Source organism: Xiphophorus hellerii, chromosome 23, assembly GCF_003331165.1.
Source record: "Xiphophorus hellerii strain 12219 chromosome 23, Xiphophorus_hellerii-4.1, whole genome shotgun sequence".
Lineage (NCBI taxonomy): Eukaryota > Metazoa > Chordata > Actinopteri > Cyprinodontiformes > Poeciliidae > Xiphophorus > Xiphophorus hellerii.
In genome coordinates, this window is record NC_045694.1 from 7,505,450 (window position 1) to 7,531,285 (window position 25,836).

A 25,836-nucleotide genomic window follows, 5' to 3' on the forward strand; every position below is an offset into this window, starting at 1 on the left:
ACAAATGGATGAAATTGACTTTTTCTGAAGGGTGGCTGTGCCTTTTGCATTATTGGCTGAGAACTGCTGTTCCTCTTCATTGAAATAAACTGGATGAGGTTGTTCTGCCATCTGATCAGGATTTCCAGACATATCCTACCAGGACTCATTGGTGCAGACCCAGAACTCACTGTAGGGACAGTCTGTTCTGACCTGTGAATGGCTTGTGATCCTCCAGAATGGACTGGAGTGTCAATAGAGAGAGAAACGTGTTTCCCTCCTTGACCTGCCAATGGCTCAGTCTTGGAAGACAATGTGTGGAGAAAGGTGAATTGAACTAAAGCGTTTTCCTTTTTTACCTACAGCAGTAAAACATGTAGTTGTCTCACTTCAGATGGATTTACCTAAATGTAAACATACTTGGCATAATGAACAACCCAGTGAAAGTGTTGTGTTGAGACGAGTTCCTCAGTCTACATTTTACTGTATTCAATTACAACTCAAACACAAGATTTTCTGTGTTTAGACAACTTCATATTAATTTTATTTTTTTTGATCATCAAACACCATCACCATCTCATTCAAAACTTGTTAAAAACATATAACTGATCATTTGTTGTGTAACAATCAGTTCTTTACCGATCACAGTTATAAAATGCTACGAACATACAGTCAGAAAATCTTAGTATGCGTTGTTCACCTTTGGAGTTGAGTAAAAACTAATGAGAACAACAATTTTTGTGAAAAATTAATTATAAACTTATGTAGGTTCTAGACCACTTTATACACACCAATGAATGGATTGAATTATCCACTCACGAATGGAGACATCAGTCGTCACCATGAAGCTATTTTAAATGCAAAGTGTTTTTCCATATTACTGCAGTTCTTCTAAAGTTAAATTCTGCTGTTCTATTAAAACTCCTGCCTGAAAGCCATGCTGAGTTAAATTTAGCAAGGCATTCTGCATGTTAGATGGTTCACCAATGGAAAAGCTTAGTTTTTAATAATACTTTAAAAATTGAAAAGGAGCATTTCTCACATACTTTATTACTTCTTCTACCTCAAATACACAGATATTTGTGTATCTGAAGTTTAGATCGATTATTAGCTCTAGCTTTCAGTGGGTTATCTAATAAAGCTGGCTGCTCAGCTCATCAAGAAAAACTGTTGATAATGTACAACTTACAAAGTCTGTTTACTCATTACAGTGTTATTTACTAAAAATAATCTTTATTTTATTATGTCTTTCTTTCCAAGACCTTTTTCTTTAAAATTATTTTTTTAGTTTCATCTTGTTCAGACTGTCTATCCCCATAACAAGGACTAAAAAACCCTCTGCAGAAAACCTTTAATAACAAAGACCTACACATATTAACAAAAAAATTAATGTAATGGAAACCAGCTACAGCCTTGTTTCCTCTGTTCCTGTTTGAATTATTAAAACTATCATGATGCTTTTGAGTGTGAGAAGCTTGTCAACAAAAGCTTCTCACAGTTTTGTTGTGAAAAGAGGATGGATCTTTTAGATCTAACTTTTACACCCAGAAACTAAAAAAGCCCCTACCATCCAGTTTCTTTTTTTAGTCCTTTATTGTACACTTGAGATACACCAAAATAGTGCTGAGATTGTTCAAGTAAAGGTTATTTATAAACCATAGTTTAAACAACTGCTCCTGACCAAAGTTCTGCAGTTTAAAAATAGCTTTAAAAGACGCAAAGTGCAGTAAAGATTGCTTTGCATGCTTTAGTTTCAGTCTGAGCTGTGTGGCCTTCTGAATGCATCATCATTTGGGTATCCTCTTTTTGGCTCTTGTGGTTGTGGTTGTTCCCACTTTTATTAGACATTTAAATATTGTGAAGGGTTCTTGAAAACTGGGATATTTTGTCATTGTTTAAGCTTTAGTTTACTTTATGGTCTTGCAAACGTGTTTGTTGGCATGTCTAAAATGCTTTGTATGTGGCTCCAAATGTGAGTAAGTGAAGCTTATTTTATAAAACATCACATCTTGTTATGTAAGTTGTGTTTACTTACATTGTGTGAAAAGACTAGAAATAACCCTTTTTTTCTCGACATCCGACATTAAGCCACACTAAACTGACCTAAACGTTTTAGTTCAGAATTATTTACACTTGGCAAATGCCAGAGATAATTTATTGCTTTCAATTAATTCAGAGAGCTACATAAATTAATTCATTATTTGGCAGAGCTGTACATTTAAACTGTACATTCTGGGTGTTGTGTTTCATCCTGCTTAAAAATTTCTTATAAGAAGAAGCGTTTTCAGCAGCTGGCATCTAAAAAAGTTTTTGATGTACTTCTCTTCCAAACTCATAAAAAATTTTGCTTTATTTGAGTCGTCCCTGTTTGTTTGTGTTAGTTTGGTGATGCTAAAAATTGTCTGAAGAAACGTTGGATTTCAAAAGGGGGTATAGATTGCTTCAATTGCTTCTGCTTTAATCACAATAATGTTTCAGAACATGACGTCTGAGCTTGTTAATCAGTGCATAACTTAAATGATTAGAGAGAACAATGTGTTACTCAATTCAGTAATCCACCAGCTTACAGTAACTTGCAGCTTTGAGACACTTGAAGCAGGTACTGTACATGTGTATCATTTTTATGCATTCAAACTGCTTTCTATAAGTTTGGAGTGTTTTTGTATATCCTACCACATCTGGATGATTTATGAGTATTTACTTCAGTTCTTTTAGAACAAAGAGGTTAGCTGTTATAAATTTGGCACCACTGTGTGTCAAATTAATTTATGCCCAAGTTATGTTATTTTTGTTAGACTTGACAACACTTTTACGTGCATGTGAACGGGTTTCTTACTGCGTATTTATTGTGGCTTTGCATTCCTGTTGATTTGGAAATGTTGCTCCAGTTTTAGGTCATGCAATTGAGAAACACAGCAACATAAAACTTTCTAGTTGTTGTTGCCTGAATATAAATGACTTGAGTATGCCATGTCTGTGCACGCTGTCATAATGAAACTGACTGTTCAGCCAGAAAGGAGACTTAGGTGGCACGATGTAGGGGGGCAAATCTGTATTATGTGGGATCAAGAATGCCAGAGTAAATCCATTAGTTGGTTTATAGGGACACATGAGTACATAGAACTGATTGTCTCATTAGACTTTAGTTGGAGCCTTTTTTGAAGTGGTTTTTTGGGATATTACCAGATCTAAACTCATAAGATGCATAGAGCTTCAGTGGAAGCACACATTGTATTCTCCTCCACATTGCTGGGGGTGGGGGGGGCGAGGTAACGGGAATTTGACAAAGCTCCTTGCTGGCCTTCTACTATGCCTTGGCAGAGACACAAAAGTGTTGGCATGCCTGCAGATTAAGCACTCTGTCCCAGGCTCTCTTGATTAAAAGTTCTTTGGCCCAGAACCTCCTTTGCTTCCCTCCAAAATATAAATGTCTCCCTCATGTTTCTCCTTATGGCCAAATATGTGGTATGGTGTAAGCATCTTAGAGAAATGGATTACACCCTGAATTTAGAGGGTTAAACCAATCCTTTCAACTATCAGCACATAATGTCCCTGCCATAGAAATAACACGTCGCCGTGGGAATTTATAATTAATGCTTTAAATGCACACTGTTTTCCTTTTTTTCTTTCCCTGCAGGTGATAGTGGACACCCCCACCAGCCCAGTCACCAGTGGCCTACCTTTATTTTTTGTCATCACAGTAACTGCTGTCAAACAGGTAAGACCCTGTCTAATGAGGCAGATCAGTGCTGATAACAGAAATGTTATTAGCTCTCCATTGCAATGTCCTCATTGTCTTCTACTGCATTATGCCCCCCACTCTCCATATAACACATTAAATTTTGTTGTTTTTATAACTCCCACGTTGTTTTTTGTATAAAGTACTCGACTAATGGTCTCTTGGGTTCTGTACTAATGTGCTTTGCTGGTGAGTTCTGATTGGGGTGAAGATGAAATGGGCTCCTGGGAAGTGTGGGTAAATGTAGAGAGAATGAGCGAGCCAGTCTTTTACAGAGATACAAATTATCAGGGGGAGTGTTCGTTTCTTCCTCTCTGTTGCTGCAACATCCCAGTGTCAGATGTATTGTTTTAGGATCAGCTTTTTAGTTGCACCACTGCTGGGACTTTGAAATGGACAATAGTGGTTGGACTTCCCTGCAAAAATACAAGGGAACCACTCATATTAGCGGAGCACTTTCAGCCAGGTTTTGATGAGAGATTCCAAGGAGGTCTGCCCAACTTTATTACTGTGACTGAAGTGATTTCTGCTGCCTCTCTTCATCCTCTCCCTGGCGTTATTCTTCTGTTAATCAACCAGACTTTCTCTTCCCATCACCTTTCCCTGTAATCTCACATTTTGGCTCAAGATCAGTGTTGGCATGGGTTGAACTCTTTCTTTCTACCCTCAGCATCTCTTGTACTCTTGTATTCACTGTATTTTAAGAATAAATCAGATTTTATTTCTTACTTGACTGCAGAATGTGCATTATTTTGTACCTGGCTTAGTGTATCTTCATGATCTGCTGTTTAGTAGTTCTTTTGGCCAAGTAACATCAACCAGTCACGTTACAGGAATTGTTCTTTTGTCATTTTCAAAGGTCATAATTGTGTTCATGCCCCACTTTTTTCGCATTCTGTGACTTTCTATTGATCTCACAGCTCTTAGTGTCTCATGGGTATTAATGGGTCAGTGAAAGTTTACCATTTTTTGTTTGCTCAGCAGATAAACCTATCTAGATTTTTTTTGACACATTGCCACAGGGATATGAGGACTGGCTGCGGCACAAGGCTGACCGGGAGGTGAATGAGTACCGGGTGTCTGTACTAGAGGATGGCCGGAGGATACGGAAAATGAGTGCTAAAATTAAGGTAACTTTTTGCACACACATCCTAACTTAGATCAGTAGGAATAAAAATAACAATATTTTTGCAGTGAGAAGTTGTTAGAGTGAGAGGGCTGATAATCAATATCAATGTGTGTCTTCTGTTGCTGTTCACTCTGATTTAATGTCAATATTAAGAGTTGGGTTTGCTCTGTTTGTAAAGCAACCTATAAAATAATTTCAGCATATGGAGGCTGAAAAACTCAAGATAAACTGGTGCTATTTATACGTCGGGCTTTATATGCGGGTATACCAAGGTTTCAAGCTGTCACACTACTGTTTTTTTTTTTCCAGTATGCAAGCTAAGCATACTAAAAATTAAACTTCCGGGGCGTGCCGTGGTGGCGTAGCAGTTAGCGCGACCCATATTTGGAGGCCTTGAGTCCTCGACGCGGCCATCGCGGGTTCGACTCCCGGACCCCCTCTCCTTTCCCCTTTCCTGTCAGCCCACTGTCACTTAAGGGACACTAGAGCCCACAAAAGACCCCCTGGAGGGGTAAAAAAAAAAATTAAACTTCCAGGAAATGATTTATTTTAAATGTTCTGCTATTTTTTGTAATGATGTGTCCAACAGTTATGAAGCATATGTCTGCCTGCAAACATTCACACTTACACGCCTCTGAATATTAAGCACAGGAAATGCAAAATTACTGATATTTACCGTTTGTTAAATTCTTGTGAAATCTATGATTCTGTCCAATATTTATGATTCCTATTGCATTTCCAATTGAATTTACTGTTTTATTTACATTAATTATTGTTGTGTATGTTGTCTGTTATTCTACTTCATTATGCTATTTTACTTGGTGTTATTGGGTCTTTTGTTGTCTGGTGCCTTCAGGTTGGAGATATTGTGGAAGTAGAAGAAGACGAGACCTTTCCCTGTGATCTAATACTGCTGCAGTCCAGCCGAGATGATGGCACATGTTTTGTTACCACAGCAAGTCTGGATGGAGAGTCCAACCATAAAGTGAGATGCACTGCTACTCATCTCCAATTACTGTCCTAATCCCTATTTATATGCCTTGTATCATCAGAAGGTCTTAGAGTAACAAATCTAGTATCATTGAGTCATCACATGCTTCTCTCATCTGTTACATTATTATGTTCATATTCATTTGTCACAGCATTTTAGTATCTTTTTAAAACTCCGACTCTTTCTCTAGCTGAGTGAGAAAGAGAACAGGAAACTAAAAAGACCGTTTGGCCTTACTCAGTCCTGGCTTTCAGTTCTTACTCTGTGTTTGTTTGTTCCATCTTCTAGACACACTACACAGTGGCAGACCTAGAGAGTGATCTGCAGTATCTCAGTTCCACCATTGAGTGTGAACAGCCTCAGCCTGACCTTTACAAGTAAGTCAGTCACCAGGTGGTCTCAACAGATTTACACTACATGATTATGATGTCTTTTGAAAATGCTAGCCTGATGTCTAACAGTAAGATGAAGATGATACAGCAACAGCTGAAATCAGATATTTTTATGCTCTTTATGGAAAGAAATATAACTTTTTTATCACTGTTTGACAATAATTCAAGCTCAACTTCCTGTTTTAGGTCGGTAACAAACACTATTTAAATTTTACAAAACATTTTAGAGATTTATTTGAAACGATTGCTCTAAGCTATGTGACTTTGGTCAAGCATTTAGGATTTCCTTCCACAAGCTTCTCACAATAATTTATTTGAATTTTGACCCACTCTTCCTGACAGAACTGATACGATTGACTGGCAAAGTAAAAAAAGCAGCATAAAAAAGCTCCATGTTTTATGCTGCTTTGCTCAAACACAAGTTATTGTCTGTGAGTCCCTTTGCAAATGCTAACCTTTCTAGATTGCTTTTAGAGTTATGTCTTATTGCTCTCTGGGTGGCTTCTCAGTCCATGACATCATCAGTAGGGTTTTCCTAAATTGTTGGATATAGTGTACAGTACAGACCAAAAGTTTGGACACACTTTCTCATTGAATTCAATGAGAAAGTGTGTCCAAACCTTTGGTCTGTACTGTACATAAAGTTCAAAATTTTAATAATTACATAAAAATCCCGCCTGGAACGTAGCTGGAGATAGGCACCAGCAACCCTCCCGACCCCATTAGGGACAAGGGTGAACAGAAAATGGATGGATGGATGGATGGATACATAAAAATGTTCTCTCATTGTGCTAATAATTAGCAAAGATTTAGTTCGATTTAATGTCAGATAGTGAGAGAAGAAGGTCATCAATCTTTCTTTGGAGTGTATTTAAATATCTGGTTTCCATTGTATATACTAAGTGGATGTTATTCTGTTCCAGATTTGTCGGCCGTATGCACATTTACAGAAACAGTCAGGAGCCGGATGTGAGGTGAGAGCTCTCATGCACAGCAATCTCAATCCACTTTAAATGGGAGCAAAATCAAAACATGGTTCCTTAAGCACCCATTTGTTTCCCTTTGCATCTCTAACAAATCACTTCTCTATTGATCCTTCATTGCAAACAAGCATTAACATTAAAACAGGCTGGCAGGGGTTTAGCCACTGCTTCCAAAGTACTCCCACTGGCATTTCTCATTGACCACTTTGTAATAGCCACAAACAAATTCCAGTGTCCTTCTGAAGAGCACTGGGACGGGTGTAAACCTGGACTGCAGCCCCGCTGTCACTGCGTATTTTAGAACAGATGCCAGATGCCCTGCCAGGTTCCCATTTACAGAATAGAGGAGTGTGTGGATTGCACAGCTCCTGAATCGCAACACAAGTGTTTAATCCACTGATGTGATTGTGCAGATCTTTAGGCCCAGAAAACCTATTGCTGAAAGGAGCAAATTTGAAGAACACTCAGAAGATATGTGGTGAGTCAAATGAAAGTAGTGTCACTCAGTGGGCTTTTCTGCTGAAAGCTGATTCTTTTTTTCTGTTTTTCTTCTCAAGGCGTCGCAGTTTACACTGGAATGGAGACAAAAATGGCCCTCAACTACCAGGGAAAATCACAAAAACGGTCCGCTGTGGAGAAGTATGTCTGTAGCGAGAACTGTAGACGAGATTAAACATGTCTGGTTTACTGCTTGTTGTAACTAATACTGTTATTTCAGGTCTATCAACGCCTTCCTTCTGGTTTACCTTTTCATCCTGGTGAGCAAAGCTCTTGTGTGCACCACACTTAAGTATGTGTGGCAGGGCAAACACGATGAGCCGTGGTACAACGAGAAAACGCAGAAGGAGAAGGACACTAATCAGGTGCTGTTAACTTTTTGAAAAAACATTGAAAAATGTCTGTACACGATTTTAAAACTGATGCATTGCTGTCCTTACAACAAAACGTCAACCAAAAATGATTTATAAAACAGAGTTTATGGTTTAAGCTATAACTTAACAGTGGATTTGTGTAGTTCTGCCCTGTCAATAACTACAGTTTCTTTATAACAGTTATAACATAGTTATATTTTCACATTTTGTACACTGTCATATAAGAAAATGAGCTTTCAGCTTCTTTTAAAAGACAAAAAATTATGTGAAACAAAAAACAATTGTTTATTTTTCAACTCGGTTTAGAAGTCGGTATGACTCAGTTGCATTTACGGAAATTATTATTGCCTGTAATGGAAACACAGATTGTTGTAGACAGTTTGAAAACGATGTGTGTCTATCACATGGAATCCAAATATACTATGTTGCAGTTTGCGGCACTAATGAGAAAAAAAATGCAAAACAGTTGAGTAATTTTGCAAGGCAAGTTGTTTGCTAAATAAATAAATTAAATGTTAAATTGAAACTATATATTTTTTTTAGGATAATTGTCACCTAAATGCAACCTTCTGGAAAGTCTTCAACTTTTTATTTATTCACTCTTACTAACCCTTTGGTTAAATAAAACTTTCCAGGCTGCGGATGTCCTTTTTGAGACTGAAAGCTGACCAGGTGCTTTGGTTTCACTTCAACTTCTAAATGCAAATTTGAAACATTAAATACTAATACATTGTTGTTGAGATTTACTGGGGATTGCTTCAGCCTTTGGGCCACTGCCCCATCTATAATGTTTTACACGGTGTAGGACAAAGAAAACGTGTGAATTAGCCACTGCTGACCTACATCACAACAAGCTCCTTTCTCTTTGTATTTGTTCTTTAGTAAACTGTGAAGCTTGTTCCCTATTTGCTGTATAAACCTTTGTGTGGAGGAGCTGATTTCAGCTGAAAAACAAAATGTTCTGAACACCGAGCACAGTTCAATCAAAATTTCACAAAGTCAACTTCATAAAAAAATCAAGTGCCGTACCAGTACTTTCTTTGATATTGTACTGAATGGTGCTGATTTTATTTTATTTTATTTTTTGTCATTGGTATTGACCCACAGTTTTATAAAGTCAGTTGCTTAAGACAAGTTACCCAACATGGTGCCATTGTCTTGAAAATGGGGCAGAATTTAGTTTTTTATATCTTATTCCTGTTTCCCAATAATAAAACAATGCTATAGTTTGTGAAATTTTGTTTGCAATGTTGCAAATCAGTCTTTTAAAATATAAATATTGTATATAAAAAATAGTGGTGGGACATGGTTATTATTTACATTTGCAAAATATATATATATAAAAAAAGTTCTTCAATTAAAATAGAAATGTTGATTCGTAAAGAATTAAACATTTATGATTAATATTTTTAAAAAGACAAACATATAAAAACATTCTGGATTAAAATTACTACTCAACACTAGTTCTGACAGCATGTTTGTTTACATTTACATCGCAATTAAATGCGCTATTTTTTTATGTATCATTTTGTTTTGTAACTAATCAAATCTAACCTTCGAACGTTTCAACTGTAGAAAAGTTGTTAGTTTTATCGTTTTTGAAACCTGTGTCTCATTTTAACTTTTTTTTTTTTTTTTTTTTTATCAACAGTACCTAAAAATGTTCACAGACTTCCTGTCCTTCATGGTGCTCTTCAATTTCATCATTCCGGTGTCCATGTACGTCACAGTTGAGATGCAAAAGTTCTTGGGGTCCTTTTTCATTGCATGGGACAAAGATTTCTTCGACCCTGAAATCCAAGAGGGGGCGCTGGTCAACACATCAGACCTTAATGAGGAGTTGGGACAGGTCAGGCCGCAAGATACATTCAAATAACACTTTTGATTGACTGTTTTTCTTTTTTATGTTGTTTCTTGTAACATTGTTATCCAAACATACATTTCTAAGTAAAAAGAAAGAATAAACATGTGAGAGACATTTATTACTAGTCGTGTTGTGCAAAGAATTTTACTTTTGGCTACTCTGCTTTTAATAAAGAAACACAAGGAGTAAAACAAGCTGGTGTTGATTAGTGGGGCTACCTGCTCTGGTAGAGCCTGCAGCTAGGAGCTTTCCAGATATAATATTATAACAATGTCACTGCAACAGGAATGATGGATTATGCTTCACTTCTTTACACATTATAACTGAGTTTAAATTTGTGTAAGCAAAAAAAACAAAAAAAAAAATAAAAAAATGCAAGTTTCCTCTTTCAGCCAGCAGACTGGCAGTGTGCAGCATTAGGTAGAGCAAATGTGGTACTGTCTTACTCTATGCGCTATACAGCTTCAGTCTCATTATTTTTTAATTTAATTTTATTTTTTTTTACCAATTCTGTCTAGCTTATAGTTATATTTGTAATTACTAATATTTAGTACTTTGGATGGAGTAGCTTGTCAACAAATAAGCAATTTTTCATTGGAATTGATAAACTGTATTGTACAGCATATCGAATTCTTAGACATATGGGATTTATTGCATTCCCATAAGAATATTGAAACGTTAGTATAAAATGTAGAAATAAATAAAAACATTTGGGTTTTCTCAACTTTTGTTGCAGAAATTCCAGAAAATTAGCATACTTGAAAAAAAAAAATTCTAACTTGAATTATGAGTGACTCCTGTTACAGTAAAAGACAAAGAAAAGATGCATAGCTGTAGATTTGCAACACAGGCAAATAATTTTCTTTTTATATATCTGATCATCACAAAAAGTGTTTTTTTTTTTTTTAGCAGCTACACTGCATTTAAAATAAATACAAGAATTTGCATCTTACCAATTTGATACATGCTGTGCAATTCTTTTTCTAATAATTTTTTTTATTGTTTTATATTTTGTGCTTTCTCCATGATGTTTACTGCAGGTGGAGTACATCTTCACAGACAAGACTGGCACTCTCACTCAGAACAACATGGAGTTCATAGAGTGCTGCATCGACGGCTTCCAGTACAAGCATGGGGACGGGAGCTCAGAGTTGGACGGGTTTTGCGTCACAGATGGACCTGTAAACAAAATCCAGCAGAAAGCTGGCAGGGTGAGTGTTGTGTTGCCCCACCATCTGGTACAAGAAGTCACGCAGGCATTAACATATGGCCATTACATAGCTCATTGGTCAGGAAGACCCTTCATAGGTCACCCACGTGTAGTCTCTGACATGTCGACATATGCAGTTAACATGAAGTGGGAAAAATGTTTGCTCTGGAAAGAAGCACCTGATAATTATTTGTAGAACTTATTTTGATAAAAAGTAAATTCAGCCGTGTTGAAATGAGCTAACTTGTTTGATTTTAGTTTCCTTTAATGAGTTGTATTTTTGTTTGTTGTTAGGAGAGGGAGGAGCTTTTCCTTCGTGCCCTCTGTCTGTGCCACACTGTCCAGATAAAGGAGTCTACAATGCACAGACAAGACCAGATTGACCAGATTGACCAGATTGACCAGGTCGATGGCTTAGGGGTCGATCACGAGTTTCTGCATCCGCCACAGAAGGAAACGGGCTTCATAGCTTCTTCGCCCGATGAGATTGCTCTGGTTAAGGGAGCCATGAGGTAAAAAAGATGAGCTGTTGTGAAATAATCAATTTGAGTTGATATTGTTTGAATACTAATAAATCATTTTTGAAGAAAAAAATAACAAATGAGTTCAGCAAATTACATAAAGATTTCAAGTGTTAATTTCAAGTAATTTAGGTGATTATGGTTGACAGCTAATGAAACACAAAGTTAAGCTGATCAAAGAAAAACAAAGGATTGTGAAATGTCCAGGCTTCATTTCACAATCCTTTCAGAGTTGGATTTGTTGCTGTTACAACATGTTTTCCTTCCCCCTAATTTCGCATTAATATGCTTTAATACTGAACTCTGAACAGTCAGCGTCTTAAATAATGAGGTTTTGTGACTATTACTGTCAAGTCAGCAGTCTCACACATGATTCACTAGGACAATATTATGTCTGCATTGAGAAATTATTGAATGATGGTGTGTAATATTTATATTTTCTAAGATACTGAATTTTGAGTGTTAAGTAGTTTTAAGAGTACTGAACTAAATTATCAAATTTAGCCCAAAGTAAAATGTATCACACAAACACATGAGTAAGAAATGGCACATTTTCAGTCATTTGTCTCCATCTGCAGGTATGGCTTCACGTTTCTGGGCCTTGAAAGTAAAAACATGAAAATTCTTAACAGGAATAAAGATGTTGAAACGTAAGTCAGTAACATTTGGATTGTCATAATTGATGCTTGTGTATTTTTTTTAAAAACTTAATTTCAGTTTTGTGTTACTTGAAGGTATGAACTACTTCATGTGTTAAACTTTGACCCTGTGAGAAGGCGGATGAGTGTAATGGTCAGATCCAAAACAGGTGAGCTGAAGACTTTAATTTTCTGCATTTTTATTTGATTTACTGTTGATTTTCCATGTTCACCGTGTCTGTAATTGTTTATGTTTGTGTTCAGGTGACATATTGCTTTTCTGTAAGGGGGCAGATTCTTCTATGTTCCCTCAAGTCAGACAGGAGGAGGTGGAGAGGATACGCATGCATGTGGAACGCAACGCAACCGTGAGTGAAAAAGAAACTGTTGTAGCTTCTTCTCCAAACAGTGCCAAGGTTTTCTGTGGCAACATTGTTTTTTCTCTCTGTTCAGGAGGGCTATCGCACATTGTGTGTAGCCTACAAACATCTCAACGCACAGGAGTACGCCAGGGCAGATGCAGACTTGAGAGAAGCTAGACTGGCTCTCCAGGACAGAGAGGAGAAGCTTATGGCTGTTTACAACCGAGTGGAGACTGATATGATTTTAATAGGAGCTACTGCTGTGGAAGATCAGTGGGTGCTAACTCCTCATACTGTAGTCAAACACTGATGAAGTAGTGTTTTAAAAAGCATGTCCTGTCATCCAGATCGTATTTTACTTTAAAAGGTTTTATAAGTTGCAAATGACCTCATTTAAAATCTAAAGCTATTGACAAGGTTTTCTAAGTGCCCTTCTTTTGTCTTAGTTAGGAGTTCCTTCTGTTAAATTTTCTTTAACATTAGCTTGTGCCAATAACTCTTTATCATCTTACACTGCCACCATGTGGTTATGTACTGCTTCACAATCTTAAGATTTCAAAATGCTAAAACAAATTATTGGTTTTATATGTTAAATATTTTCATTATTAATAAAACAAAACTTCCAAAATATTGATCAATTTAGCTCAACTTGTTGGACACAATTAACATAAATGGGTATAACTCCTTTTTTGTGTTTTACTTAGCAAAGTGTGCTCATTCTCCTCTAATGTGTCTCTTTTTGCCCAAAAGGCTTCAGGACGAGGCGGCACAGACCATGGAAGCTCTGCAGGGAGCAGGCATGAAGGTCTGGGTTCTGACCGGGGACAAGATGGAGACGGCCAAGTCCACCTGCTATGCTTGTGGATTGTTTAAGAAAAACACAGAACTGCTGGAGCTAACGCTGCGCACTCTTGAGGATGGAGGAAGGAGTCGGGAGGAAAGGCTGCATGATCTGTTACTTGAGTACCATAAGAAAGCTGTTCAAGATGCCCCACCTGTGAAATTAGGAATTACTAGGTTGGTATCTTACCATTACAAAATAAGAAACACTAAACGTTTTCACATTTTGTCTCATTACAACCACAAAATTTAATGTGTTTTATGGAGTTTTTGTGCGATAGACCAACACAAATCTGCAAAGTGGAAAGAAAATGATTCATAGTTCTTAAATGTTCTACAAATAAACATCTCAAATGTGAGACTATACCCTGAGTCACTAATACAGTTACAGCTATACATGTTTTAAGACAGCTGTGCACATCTAAAGACTAGCAATTTTTCCCATTTTTATTTGCGAAACAGCTCAAGCTCAAATTGGACGGTAAGTGCTTGAGAAAATCATTTTTCAAATTTTGCCATACGTTCTCACTTTGATACATCTTCTCATCAACGCTGAACAGGGAAAAAAATAGCAACCCTTTGAATATTATGTTTGTGGAACAACAAAATGTGAAGAAGTTGTGTAAAGTTATTAAAAGGTTTTTGTATCAGAAGTTATAGCTCCTTCCTTTTTTTCCTGCTGTTTGTTGCAGGAGTTGGTCTGTAGCCGGACATGATTACGGTTTCATCATCGATGGAGCTTCTTTGTCGATGGTTCTCAGCTCTTCCTCTGAACCAAACTCCAGAAGATACAAGAACCTGTTTCTGCAGATCTGTCAGAACTGCACGGCTGTTCTCTGCTGCCGCATGGCCCCTCTGCAGAAGGCTCAGGTCAGATCCGGTTATTTCAGTAAAGTGGATTTATCAGTTTTACAACAAACGCTTGGCAACATTTAGCTCTCTGTTTTATTCCCATCTGTAGATTGTTAAACTGGTGAAGAACTCCAAAGGCAACCCAATTACTCTTTCCGTTGGAGATGGAGCAAATGATGTTAGCATGATCTTGGAAGCTCATGTTGGCATTGGTAAGGAATCAATGTAAATGTGGGGAACTGCTATCATTTGGTGCAGGTTACGTTGACCCTCTGTATATCTTTGTCTTTGTTTGGCCCTGGTGTTTCAGGTATTAAGGGTAAAGAGGGTCGGCAGGCAGTAAAGAACAGTGATTACGCTATCCCCAAACTCAAACACCTCAAGAAACTTTTGTTGGCTCATGGACATCTTTACTACGTTCGCATTGCACACCTAGTGCAGTACTTCTTTTACAAGGTAACCAAAACTGATTTTGCCTTTTTAATGTTCTAATAACTTGCTGCTTGCTGTATTCGTATTCAAAACATGTATTAATCAGTTACTTTTTGCGAGACATTTTCTAGAAATAACAAAACAACAAACCTTTGAGTTAAATTAAACTACTCATAACTTTGAACAACTTTTTTTTATTATTTTTTTTACCACAGAATCTTTGCTTCATCTTACCTCAGTTTCTGTACCAGTTCTTCTGTGGATATTCCCAGCAAGTGAGTTTTTCCTTAGCGACAATGAGGTTTGAAAATGTTACGATCATTAAAGGTGACTGAGCCCGTTTCCCTCAAATTACCCCACCCCCACTGGCCCTGTGACCTTTGACTTCTGTTGAAATAATACAAATCCATACATCACAATCCAGGTGATGTGTTTGTGCAATCAAACTGTTATGAAGTTATAACAAGAATTTTGTTATGGTTGCACCACAGGGAAAATGCAGTGGTGTGAAAAAATATTTGCACTTACAGATTTCTTCTGTTTTTATTTCTTTTTGTCACTCTGATAACCAGATTTTAATATAAGACAAAGAAAACGTCTGAGAAACCTAAAGCTGCAGTTTTTAAATCATTTTTCTTTTTTATTGAGGGGAAAAAAACTGTCCAAACTAACATTGGAGGATTTTCTACCATGTCTTGTTGGTGTGTTTTGGATCATTTAGATCAAAGCCCAAGTATGCTTGATCTTAAGGCAAGATGATTGATGGATGTTTTCCAATAGCGTATAATTCATAGTTACATCAATTGAGGCAAGTTTTTCAGGCCTTGCAGAAGCAAATCATACCAAGACCATCACACTGCCACCACTATGCTTTACTATTGGTGTGTGGTTTTTTTTTTTTTTTTCTTCTTCTCTCAAATTATATTTTCATGTAGGGAAAGATTGGTTTAGATTTTTTCCCCTTCCAAACAACATAATCACTTATATTTACTGAGATATCACTGACTCTAAGTGCTGAAAATGCAAAAATGAAAAAGTCTGTAAAGCTTCAAACACTTTTTTATGCCTCTGCTATTCTTTCTTGTGACCCACAAACAGATCTGTTATAAGTTCCTGAAAGTAATATTTATGCTTCCTCAGATGGCTTCCTTTTAAGACATATAGGTGTTTTGAGTTTTTTTCTACTCCTTTATATTAATCCCCAGACACCCCACCCCTTCTCCTCCTTCCTCCATCCTCCCCCTTCAACCCTTCCTCCTGCTCCGTCCTCCCCAGCCCCTGTACGATGCAGCCTATCTGACGATGTACAACATCTGCTTCACCTCTATGCCCATCCTGGCTTACAGCCTTTTGGAGCAGCACATTTGCATTGAGGTTCTTTTGGAACACTCCACCCTCTACAGGTAAGTTGGTGGTATTGCACCTTTTTAAAAGTGTAGGTCTTGTTAGTGGTTTTCATGTGCTCATTATTTTCAAATTGATTTAGGGTTTTGAACTATCCATTATTAATATTTTTTTGTGAATAGACTGTAAAATTAAACAACCAACCTTTAACAATTTCCCCAAATCCATTATACAGACATGCTTAAGTAAGTATACCTAATTACTGGGTTTATTAACAACTGAATAAATGTATAAATGAATGACTTTTTCGTAACCATGAAGTAAACTTTATTGAAGTTTGGTTCATCTTTGAAAGTGTTTTCCATGCCAGAAAAGCAACCAATTTAAATGAACTCTGCCAGTTCTTCCAGTAATAGTAGTTAAATATCTAACCAGAACTATGATGATGATGGCTGCAGAAATTATGTGGTTGCCATAGGACATTTAAGAAGATGTGGGAGTGCATGTATATTTCAGCCTTTATGTATAATTTTGACAGTGGATTTGAGAAAATACGCCAAAGATTCAAACTTGTCCACCCAGTTCTTTTTTTTTTAAATCACTGCAGTTTTATCTTATCTATTCATTCGTTTTATACAAAAAAAAACTGTTCAAATTCAACGTTAAAACTTGATATCCATGCAGATGAATGCTTGTAAACCTTTGGCTAGAACTTTAAGTTTAGCCTCTGTAAAATAAAGGTTCGGTTTTGGTCCCTCAGCTCCACTTTTATAGTGCTTTTAATAAAAAAACCCAATTAGAAATATATATTTAAAAGTATTTAAAAGCTACTTAATTAACTCTAAACAACATACCCTAAACTCACTGTTGTAAATTTTTATAAAGTTACTGTGTGATTCCCCCCCCCCTCCCCCCCTTTAATTAATTTCAGAGACATTGCTAAGAATGCAATGCTGCGGTGGAAACTATTCCTTTATTGGACTGCGCTTGGAATCTTCCATGGATTAGTCTTCTTCTTTGGTGTTCGGTTTTTGTTCAGTAACCCAGCTCTGCAGGACAACGGCCAGGTTTGATTTCACTCAACTGCTGAACATAAATGAGACAAACTGATCGATTAATCTCCGTCTCCTCACCACATCCTGTTTGTCTTTTTTGGATCCAGGTTTTTGGAAACTGGTCATATGGAACCATTGTGTTCACTGTCCTCGTCTTCACTGTAACGCTAAAGGTAAATGTATTTCCTGTTCTAAGCTGTAACTTTAACACAAACAAGAGACTAAAAGTAGAGTAAAATTAGGATTTTGTGGTGTAAACATGTTTTTTGTGTGTAGTTTTTAATCAACTTCTCCTATTTTTTACAGCTGGCTCTGGACACACGGCATTGGACATGGATCAACCACTTTGTAATATGGGGCTCCCTGGCTTTTTATGTGTTTTTCAGCTTCTTCTGGGGAGGAATCATATGGTCAGAAAATTCACACAAAAGTTTGTTGCAGCTGACCTTTTGTCAGCCATCAGAAACAGATAATGTGATCTGAAGTGTGTATTCTTCAGCAGGCCTTTCCTGAAGCACCAGCGTTTGTACTTTGTGTTTGCCAACATGCTGAGCTCTGTGTCAGCGTGGCTCGTCATCATCTTGCTCATCCTCCTCAGTCTACTGCCAGAGATCCTGCTTGTGGTGCTCCGCAAGCCCCGTGGACCCCACGCTCGACAGGTAACGCGGAACTGCACGTACACACCCACCGATTTTTTTTTTTCTGTGTACTTTCAACGCTCACTTTAGCAAATGAATTTGTTTCCTCAGGGAACAAATTTTCTAGTTGAGTCATTTGGAATACCTTTTGAAGGATGTTTGACTAGATTTATGACTGATATTTACAGCTAGTGCTAAGTTTCACAGGTAGCTGTTATGACTAGCTATCTCTATTTTCTCTATAATCTCTAATTATTCACAGTAATAACTGTTTGTTGAAAAATTAGGTACTTTCTACATTTGAGTCTGGAAAATTGTGTAATTTTGAATTTGTTAGAAATTTTGTAGGAGGAAAAGCATTATCAAAAGTTTTTTTTACCTTCAAAATGCAAAGAAGAGTCACTCATACTAATTGGTAGAACCAGGTAAATGAAAACAAATCTTTCCAGTTTCCATCCTGTCAGTCTTATGTTTGCACTGGAATTACAGGGTACATTTGCTGGAGTCTTAGTGGTATTTTATCATTTTTACTCTTGTATACCATCATTGAAAATTTAAGATTTGCTTGATTTGTAGTACTGTTACATCTATGATTAACTGATTTCCTTCCAGTCTGAATTTCAAATACTTGGTTCTTGGTTCTCCTATTTACCTTGACTTTTTTTTAGTTTCCAATCTGACTTCTCTGTGCTGTCACACATTCTTACCTGTCACCTTCCTATTTTTCCTTCTCTTCCTCTCTGTACTTTCCTCCCCAAAGATGAAGCATCGCCTTCCGTCCTCGGGGACTTCTACTATCTTCATGCTGTCTCAGACAGCTAGCACTCACAGCTTCTCATGGAGCGACTGAGGTCTCCTGTTTTCTCTCTGTTGACATTTAAACTTTATTCTCGTTCTGAGGATTTTCTGTTTGCTTGGAAACTTGCTTGTTTCCTTCTCACTGTGTCCTCCCTCTCCCACTGTCTCCTTCCTTATATAAATTTATTCAAGCTGGCTTGGATGCCTCTGTTTTACATTGACTCAAATGGCTTAATCTAGTTATAATTTATTAAATTGGGAGGAGGGGTGTGCTGCCAGCTCTTCCTGCAGTGTGGAGTAGGACAGGCAGTCTGTGCTGAGTGTGCAGTCAGTCTTTCATTCTTGTCTGTACAGTTTTATTATTCAGTGTCTCCTCCCAGCTGCCTTGCTGCTCCAATGCCTGCTGCCTCTGCATGTCCCGCCGGGTGACTGCAGCACCTCAAAGCACCCAAACGCAACTGCATGAGGCACGAGTCCACAACCTCATCCTGGATCCTCAACCCACAGCCCACAGCTTGTTCTGTGTTTAGTCTCATGAATTTTGTTTTGAGAAATATCCAAGTATATGAAAAAATACATTATAAAAAATTGTTTAACTGAAGGTTTTTTTTGCCAAGAGTTGTCTACTCTTATAGAGTTGACTAACTTTTATTGCCCATTTGTCTACTTTTAGTCTCGTGTGAATGTATATGTTTGTGTGTAAGCGTGCTAGAGGAAGGAGAATACGGAGAAGCATGTCTGTGCCTGGCGGCGTAGTGAAGTCAACAGTGTGTTCTGCCTCACCCTTCTAGAAAAAGTCGAGTGCGGGGGACCCCCAGTCTCCCCAGTCTTCAGCCAGGCCCCTGCTCACGAGAACCTTTTCAGATGAATCCAATACTGTCATTTAAACAGGTACCATCCCACTTTTAGGTCATTCAACTTAATCGGGGACTCGTGTTTGATTTTAAACCCCTCTAGCTGCTCATCTTATTTTTAATGCTAAGTTCTAATAAGGTAATCAAAACCCCAATGGCCTATAAAACATATTTAATAATGAACAAGTGTTTTTCTTCTTGTCTGTGTTGTGAAAGCTGAATTAGGCTGGCTGAAGAGAGGCACTTATTATATTTCTGTCATTCTGGACCAAAACTCTCGTATGATATGGTTAAATAATGCATGTGTTTCATCTATGATTGCAAACTTGGGTTCACATTTTTGCACAGACACATGCTCCTTTCAGCCTTCCTTTCGATGCAAAGCTTAAATTTCTATTTGCATGTCCTTCTGATGTCTCCGTCTTTATTTACTTTCTTCCAGTCAGTTGTTCTCCTGATTTGGAGTCTGAGCTGTCCTTCTTTTTCCTTCCTATCTCGTGGTGTCAAACCACAGGGCTGGTCACTGTACTGCTCCACTTTCCAGCATTCTTGTGCCATTTGCAATGTTGCCTTTGTTTCTTTGGGTTAGGTCATCTCTGTTATTCATCGCCTGCTTATTTGTTTGGTAAATAGTGGATGCATTTGTGCTTGTTATCCTTGGGTTTGGTGCATGAAGTTACTCTGACACAAACTTAGCCTAAATGTTGCTGAATTATAGGGTGCAGACATCCAAATTACATAGAAAAAAAATGGATAAAACTTCCGAAAACTCCTTTGTCCCTCAATGTGTTTTTATACAACCTTGCTAAAGGATTTATACCAGCTGAAATCTTTTACATCTTGTCTTTTTACAGTCACAAACTTTAAAGTATTTAAAGATTGTATGTAACACAAAGATAAACATGATTATACACTGGAAGGAAACCCTTTTTTAAATCAAACCAATAAAAATCTGAAACTTGTATTACGCAACTATATTTGCCCCCCTTTACTCTGGTACCTCTAAGTGAAATCTACGTCAGCCAGTTATCGTTAGGATTCAGCTGTTCTGTGAAGTCTTCAGAGGTTTGTTAGAGGACATTGATGAATACCAGGCAGGTCAGGAAAATAGCTGTGGAGTATTTTGAGAGATGCTCATGTTATGAGATGACATCCCAAACTTAGATAGATGAGCGATGTGTCCATATGTGATAGACACATAATCAGTATTAGTAGATAATACATTTGATATAATGTTCAATAATTTCACTGAGTTCCGACCCAGAGCCACAAAGCATTCTGGGGGATGTAGGCAGAGGAAAGACTTTAGCCACTAAACTTCTCACAGCTAGCTGAGCAAGGTTGGTAGCATGAACTCACTCACTCTTTGATTACCTAGCAACTCACTCACTCTTGGGTTACCTAGCAACAATCTGTTGAGTAACTTGCGCAGCAGCAGTTTAAGGTTTTGCTCCCGTGCTTCATAACTGTGTAAAAATTTTAAAACAGCAACATGGAGTGAAGGGACAAAATGAGTGTGACAGCTAGAGAGGAAGGTGGATAAAACATTGAAAAGACTACGTCACCAGTTTGGCAGTGTTTCAGATATTTAAAACAAAAACTAATCAATAATCATTGATATCGACTGATGTGAAACCCTTATATTGTGAAACGTTTTTCAGTTATATCTAATGTCCAAAACAATGTGTAATTTTTCATCCTCATCACAGTTATGCACTAATCTGATTTGGTCTATTACATAAAATCACAATAATTTACATAGGAGATTCTTGTTGTTAAAAGACAAAATGCAAAAAATTTCAGTTAATAATCTTAACAGGGCATTGTACATTCATACCTGTCTGTCCCCTGAACATAATGCTAAGGAGACTGGTCACACTTCACTGCCACTGTTCACCAGTGTCCCTGGCTGCCTCGCAGTAGCACACAGCTTCTTGTAAGAATGTTTGACTTTTAACCTGGTTTTTATTCTCCCTCTAGCTGGCAGAGGGTGGCCTCCTACAAGCTTCCAGGTAAACCTCAACGACAGCGCTAACTGTGTGTCGTGATCTGCCTTCTCAGCTTCAATAGATCAGCTGACATGAGGGGAAAATGGGATGATTTTCTTTACTAATGTGTGTCAGCTATCAGTGGTGGTGATGTTGTAATCACTGTAGCTTTCTTCTTCATTGTTTTGTAGCCACTCACTGTTGATTCTGTGGTGTTTTAAGCTCGTTACATGGCTCAATTTTCTCCTGTCGCCTCCAGCTCATGATTGAAAGCACAAAGTAAAAGTCTGTCATCTTGTGTTGTTTCCAGATCGCTGCTGTCACACCACTTTCCTACAAGCACCTGAAGGAGCGCGAGTAAAAGGCAGCCTGGACACGGCACTGAAATCCTCCTCATTTTGATTTTCTTTCATAGTGAAAGCAACTTCAAAGGGTGGAGAAATATTAAAAGATGAAACAAGAGATCAAGATGAAGAGGATGAAAAACATCATAGAAATTTAAAGACTTTGGGGAGAAGTTGGAATTGTTTTTGAAGTCTTTTGACTTCTGTTCCTTTTTTTTTCTTTGTTTTTGCCCAGTCACGTTGCCCAGCGCATGCCTGCAGAGCAGTGCTCTTCTATATTTTATAAAAATGGGCATGAGTCTTCTTCCTTTTACTTTTTTGATATTTGCTTACAAATAAGCGCTGCCTTGCCAGTAGCTAAGTACAACTACTTTGATCCATTAAGCAGTTGTAATATCCACTCCAAGAATGGTACATCTGCATGAAGGCTAAAGAAAAAAACACTTCTCTGATATTTAGTCACTGTGTTTTGCAAATCTTATTTAAACTTAATCGCTGCACTTGTATTTTTGCAATATTTCTTTTCCTTTTCTTTAATTATTTTCATATTTAATTAAATATTCACACCTTCCAATCCAAATCATCCCAGGTAAAACATTACTAAATGTGATATCAGTGCAGCTGAAAGCAGCACACAGACTGTTAGTGTAGTTTTAGCTTATTTCTTTGTTTTTGTGGATAAAGAGGAGTTTCAAATGATAATTTATAAGAAAGGTCAAATATTATTACTCAGCCCAAAAAAGTGTGTTTGTGTGAGATTGAGCAATAGATTTAAGACTCAAAGCACGCTCCAGCAATGAAACGTTACTTGGCGTGTGAGCTGAAATCTTCCAGCCTCAAAGATAATTTAATAGATTCTAGTAGGAGACAGGAAAATTAATATATGTGCTGTAAGGTACATAGCTTAGACATGTATGTTAACATCTGCTCAAAGCCAAAATGATGAACGTAGTGCAATCAGGTTGGGCCTTTACGGTGACAGGCCTCTGTGCATATCGTGTGTTTGTGTTGTACAGAAGGTCATACATGTGTTGGATGAGAATAGCCACAAATGCCTGTGTGTAAAGAAGCGCAGGTGTACTTGAACTTCGTTGATTCGGGTCAGTTTGACATTTTCTGCACTATTAGGGAAACTGGTTTCTTTGTTATGAATCTGGTCATGTTAGTTATAATCGAATCACATGCATACGGTATCTGTTAGATAAGGAAATGTCACATAGCCAATAATCATCCCACACTGTACACAAAAATAAGATATTTATAATCATTAGTGTTTATATTTTGTCTCCTTGGATGAATTTCGGTTTGAAAGTGTTTGAGTAGAATCAGCACAGCTTAAAGTCACTGTGAGGTGCTGATAGTGTGAACTGTTCACATTTCCTCCTTTAACTTTTAATCTGTAGTTCTTTATACATTCCATCCAAACATAACATGATTTCAGACACTTTGATACTCTTTTTGTAATATCTTTTACTTTCTCTCGTTATCATATTAAATCTACTTGCCATATTTATTATTATTAAGTGTAATTTTTCTCACTGAGGTTATATTTTTATTACATGTATCTTTTTATTATTCAGAGAATGTTAAGCTTTGTACCAGTGGAGCTCATGTGTTGTTTTCCGGCTCTAACTCGAGACAATATCAGTCCCATTCAGTAGTCTGTGTTGTGTCTGTAAAGACCAGGCAGCCCCTTCCCAATACACCCCCCAGCTCCCCAATTCAATATCCAATTCTGTTCATCTTCCTATGTAAAGTACAGTCCTGGCTATAGGTTTACATACGCTCACTGTGGGCTTAATGTGATGTTAATTTGAAGCTTTATAGACAGTGGTGGGACTTGTATAGGATATTTTTAATTACATTGGATATATATATGGATATTTTGTGGCACTACTGTAATAGCGACAAGCATTATGATTAAAATAAAAAACCATTTATTATGTTTTTCTTTTTGGGTAACTCTCATCATATGTCCTTCTTTAAGATTAATTCTTAGATTTTCAATGGGACTGAAGTGAGGCTCATTCAGGATGTTTGTAGTTAACCTTCCAGAACTAGTTTTGGCGTGTTTGGGGTCAATTCAAGATAAATGATCATGCGTATTTATGTTACACATCACAAAACATTGACAGGACGAATCTGTTATTTTTTATGTTACTTTTACTTTATGTTTATATGCATACTGTTGCATATATATACAAAATATTAGTTTCCTTTACCTTGTTGAGTGCAAAAATAAATCAATAATTGAAATAAGAGAAGGGACAGTGCAAGACAACGAAGAATAGCAGCAGAGACTATGCTAAAAAAACAAAAAAGTGATAAAATAATAATATAATTGTACTGCCAATGGCTAAGAAGCTTTTAAACCTGAGAAATCAACTATCAATCCTGGTGGTAGTAGCATCATGCTGTGGGATTGTTTTACTGCCAGTATTACTGATAGGAATCATGAAGGAAGGAGAATGTATCTAAATTTTTCTCCTCAAATCGACAGCCTTAAGCTTTGTTCTTACAGGACAACAATCCCAAACAACACACATCAAAACTGGTTTTGGAAAAGATTAAAAAGGGATTCTGGAATATTTAATTATATTCAAAATGTATAAACTGTGCTGTCTGTGCCAGGAAATCAACCAATTTAAATGAGCTCATCCAGTTCTGATTTGATGAATGTTCACATGTCCAATTCAGAAAACACCAGAAGGTTGTAAAAAGTCAGAGAAGCTAAAACACATTTAACCAAATATTAGTGGGGTCTATATAGATACTTCTGGCAATGTTGATTAGAAATTTGCCTTTTAAAGCCCCAAATTACTAACACTCTTGCAGATGAAGTGTGTATGTAAACTTTTGACCAGAACAGTAACACTTATGTAAAATTGATTACTGCTTATGATTTGTATCCCAGCTCTTGTAACAATCTTTGTGTGTTTTTCTTGTTTAAATCTTTAGATTGTTACTCACTATGATAAAAGATTTAGAATGGAAAATCTTAAGCCGTCACTGAAAATACAGGAAGTAAAAGGTCACATTGGATGGGGCTGCCTGCTTTAGCAAATGAGAAACCTTTAAATAACTTCAGAAATGCTATTTTCAGAGCTTAAATATGTTTAAATCTAATATTTTGCCTGTTAAAAATGAATGGATTGTATTTTTAATGCAACTTTTTTCCAGGCACTTTTTTAAAGAAAAAAATGATATAAGAAAAAAAAAGAAAAGAGAGAGAGTAAGAGGCTCTGTGAGTGTCTGTGTCTGTGGAGGTGGACACTTTCAGGCACCTCAGGCAGGGATTCCTTGCCGCCTCCAGCCTTTTGAGTCTCCAGCTTCGCCACTCCAAACCTCCGAGCTGAATGTACCTCTTTGAAATATCAAAAATAACGGAAGATTTTCTGTAATAAAGGTAAACATTTTAAAGAAACAACCTTCTTTTGTGATTTATCATGGTAGAAGGTGTGTCAGCAGTTTGTGTCTGGTGCAAAGATTTGTGTGTGTGCAGGGTTTGTAGCCACCCTCAGCAGATGCTGTGCAGTAATGAGATGGCCGAGAGGCTAAGCTGGATCAGCTGAGTGGCTGCCGTATGAGGTCGGCGTGCCGCTGCTCCGTGTGTGGCCTCAAAGGAAGAAAACCTCCAGCCTGATATTTGAGATTTCCATACCTCTGTGTCTTTCTCTTCAGTGTGTATAAAGCTGCTGAGTGCTGATCCATTTAGACGAGATGTGGGCTGAGCAGTGGGCAGTTCAGCTGAGAAAGACTCTCTGTAACAGTATGTACACAATGACACCCTTTCTTATTTGTTCTGCGGTTTTGAATGTGATTTCTGTATTAAAGTCTGTTTCACATAGGCCAAACTTGTTGGCAGAGGGAGAGAAAGATGTTTATTTTCAACAGTCAATCTGTTCTTTTCAACATGCATTTATTATATAATAAAACAGGAGATTAACTGATAGGCAGTCATCCTAAACAGTGAGGCCTGCATGAAGAAGTGTGAGGGAAAGTAGGGAGGGA

General features: G+C 37.3%; 1 protein-coding gene across 7 annotated transcripts in view; it reads left to right on the top strand.

Moving 5' to 3' along the window:
• The window catches only part of atp11c (ATPase phospholipid transporting 11C (ATP11C blood group)), a 53,711-nt gene extending 28,462 nt beyond the window's left edge, over positions 1–25,249 (top strand). For 2 of the 7 annotated variants that reach the window (XM_032555324.1, XM_032555328.1), the window contains exons 4-31: positions 3,617–3,697; positions 4,741–4,848; positions 5,704–5,832; positions 6,127–6,215; positions 7,154–7,204; positions 7,627–7,691; positions 7,771–7,852; positions 7,932–8,076; positions 9,737–9,934; positions 10,990–11,160; positions 11,454–11,671; positions 12,259–12,330; positions 12,415–12,488; positions 12,583–12,686; positions 12,772–12,953; positions 13,431–13,697; positions 14,213–14,390; positions 14,482–14,584; positions 14,683–14,828; positions 15,020–15,079; positions 16,080–16,207; positions 17,080–17,215; positions 17,311–17,376; positions 17,510–17,613; positions 17,703–17,862; positions 19,431–19,530; positions 21,474–21,505; positions 21,792–25,249. In XM_032555324.1, coding sequence (XP_032411215.1) covers positions 3,617–3,697; positions 4,741–4,848; positions 5,704–5,832; positions 6,127–6,215; positions 7,154–7,204; positions 7,627–7,691; positions 7,771–7,852; positions 7,932–8,076; positions 9,737–9,934; positions 10,990–11,160; positions 11,454–11,671; positions 12,259–12,330; positions 12,415–12,488; positions 12,583–12,686; positions 12,772–12,953; positions 13,431–13,697; positions 14,213–14,390; positions 14,482–14,584; positions 14,683–14,828; positions 15,020–15,079; positions 16,080–16,207; positions 17,080–17,215; positions 17,311–17,376; positions 17,510–17,613; positions 17,703–17,862; positions 19,431–19,526 — 3,213 coding nt within the window. In that variant the 3' untranslated portion in view covers positions 19,527–19,530; positions 21,474–21,505; positions 21,792–25,249. Of the gene's footprint in view, positions 1–3,616; positions 3,698–4,740; positions 4,849–5,703; positions 5,833–6,126; positions 6,216–7,153; positions 7,205–7,626; positions 7,692–7,770; positions 7,853–7,931; positions 8,077–9,736; positions 9,935–10,989; positions 11,161–11,453; positions 11,672–12,258; positions 12,331–12,414; positions 12,489–12,582; positions 12,687–12,771; positions 12,954–13,430; positions 13,698–14,212; positions 14,391–14,481; positions 14,585–14,682; positions 14,829–15,019; positions 15,080–16,079; positions 16,208–17,079; positions 17,216–17,310; positions 17,377–17,509; positions 17,614–17,702; positions 17,863–18,601; positions 18,693–19,430; positions 19,531–21,473; positions 21,506–21,791 lie in introns of all 7 variants that reach the window. The other 5 variants (XM_032555327.1, XM_032555326.1, XM_032555325.1 and 2 more) reach the window with 5 other exon arrangements.
• Positions 25,250–25,836: the final 587 nt, after the last annotated feature.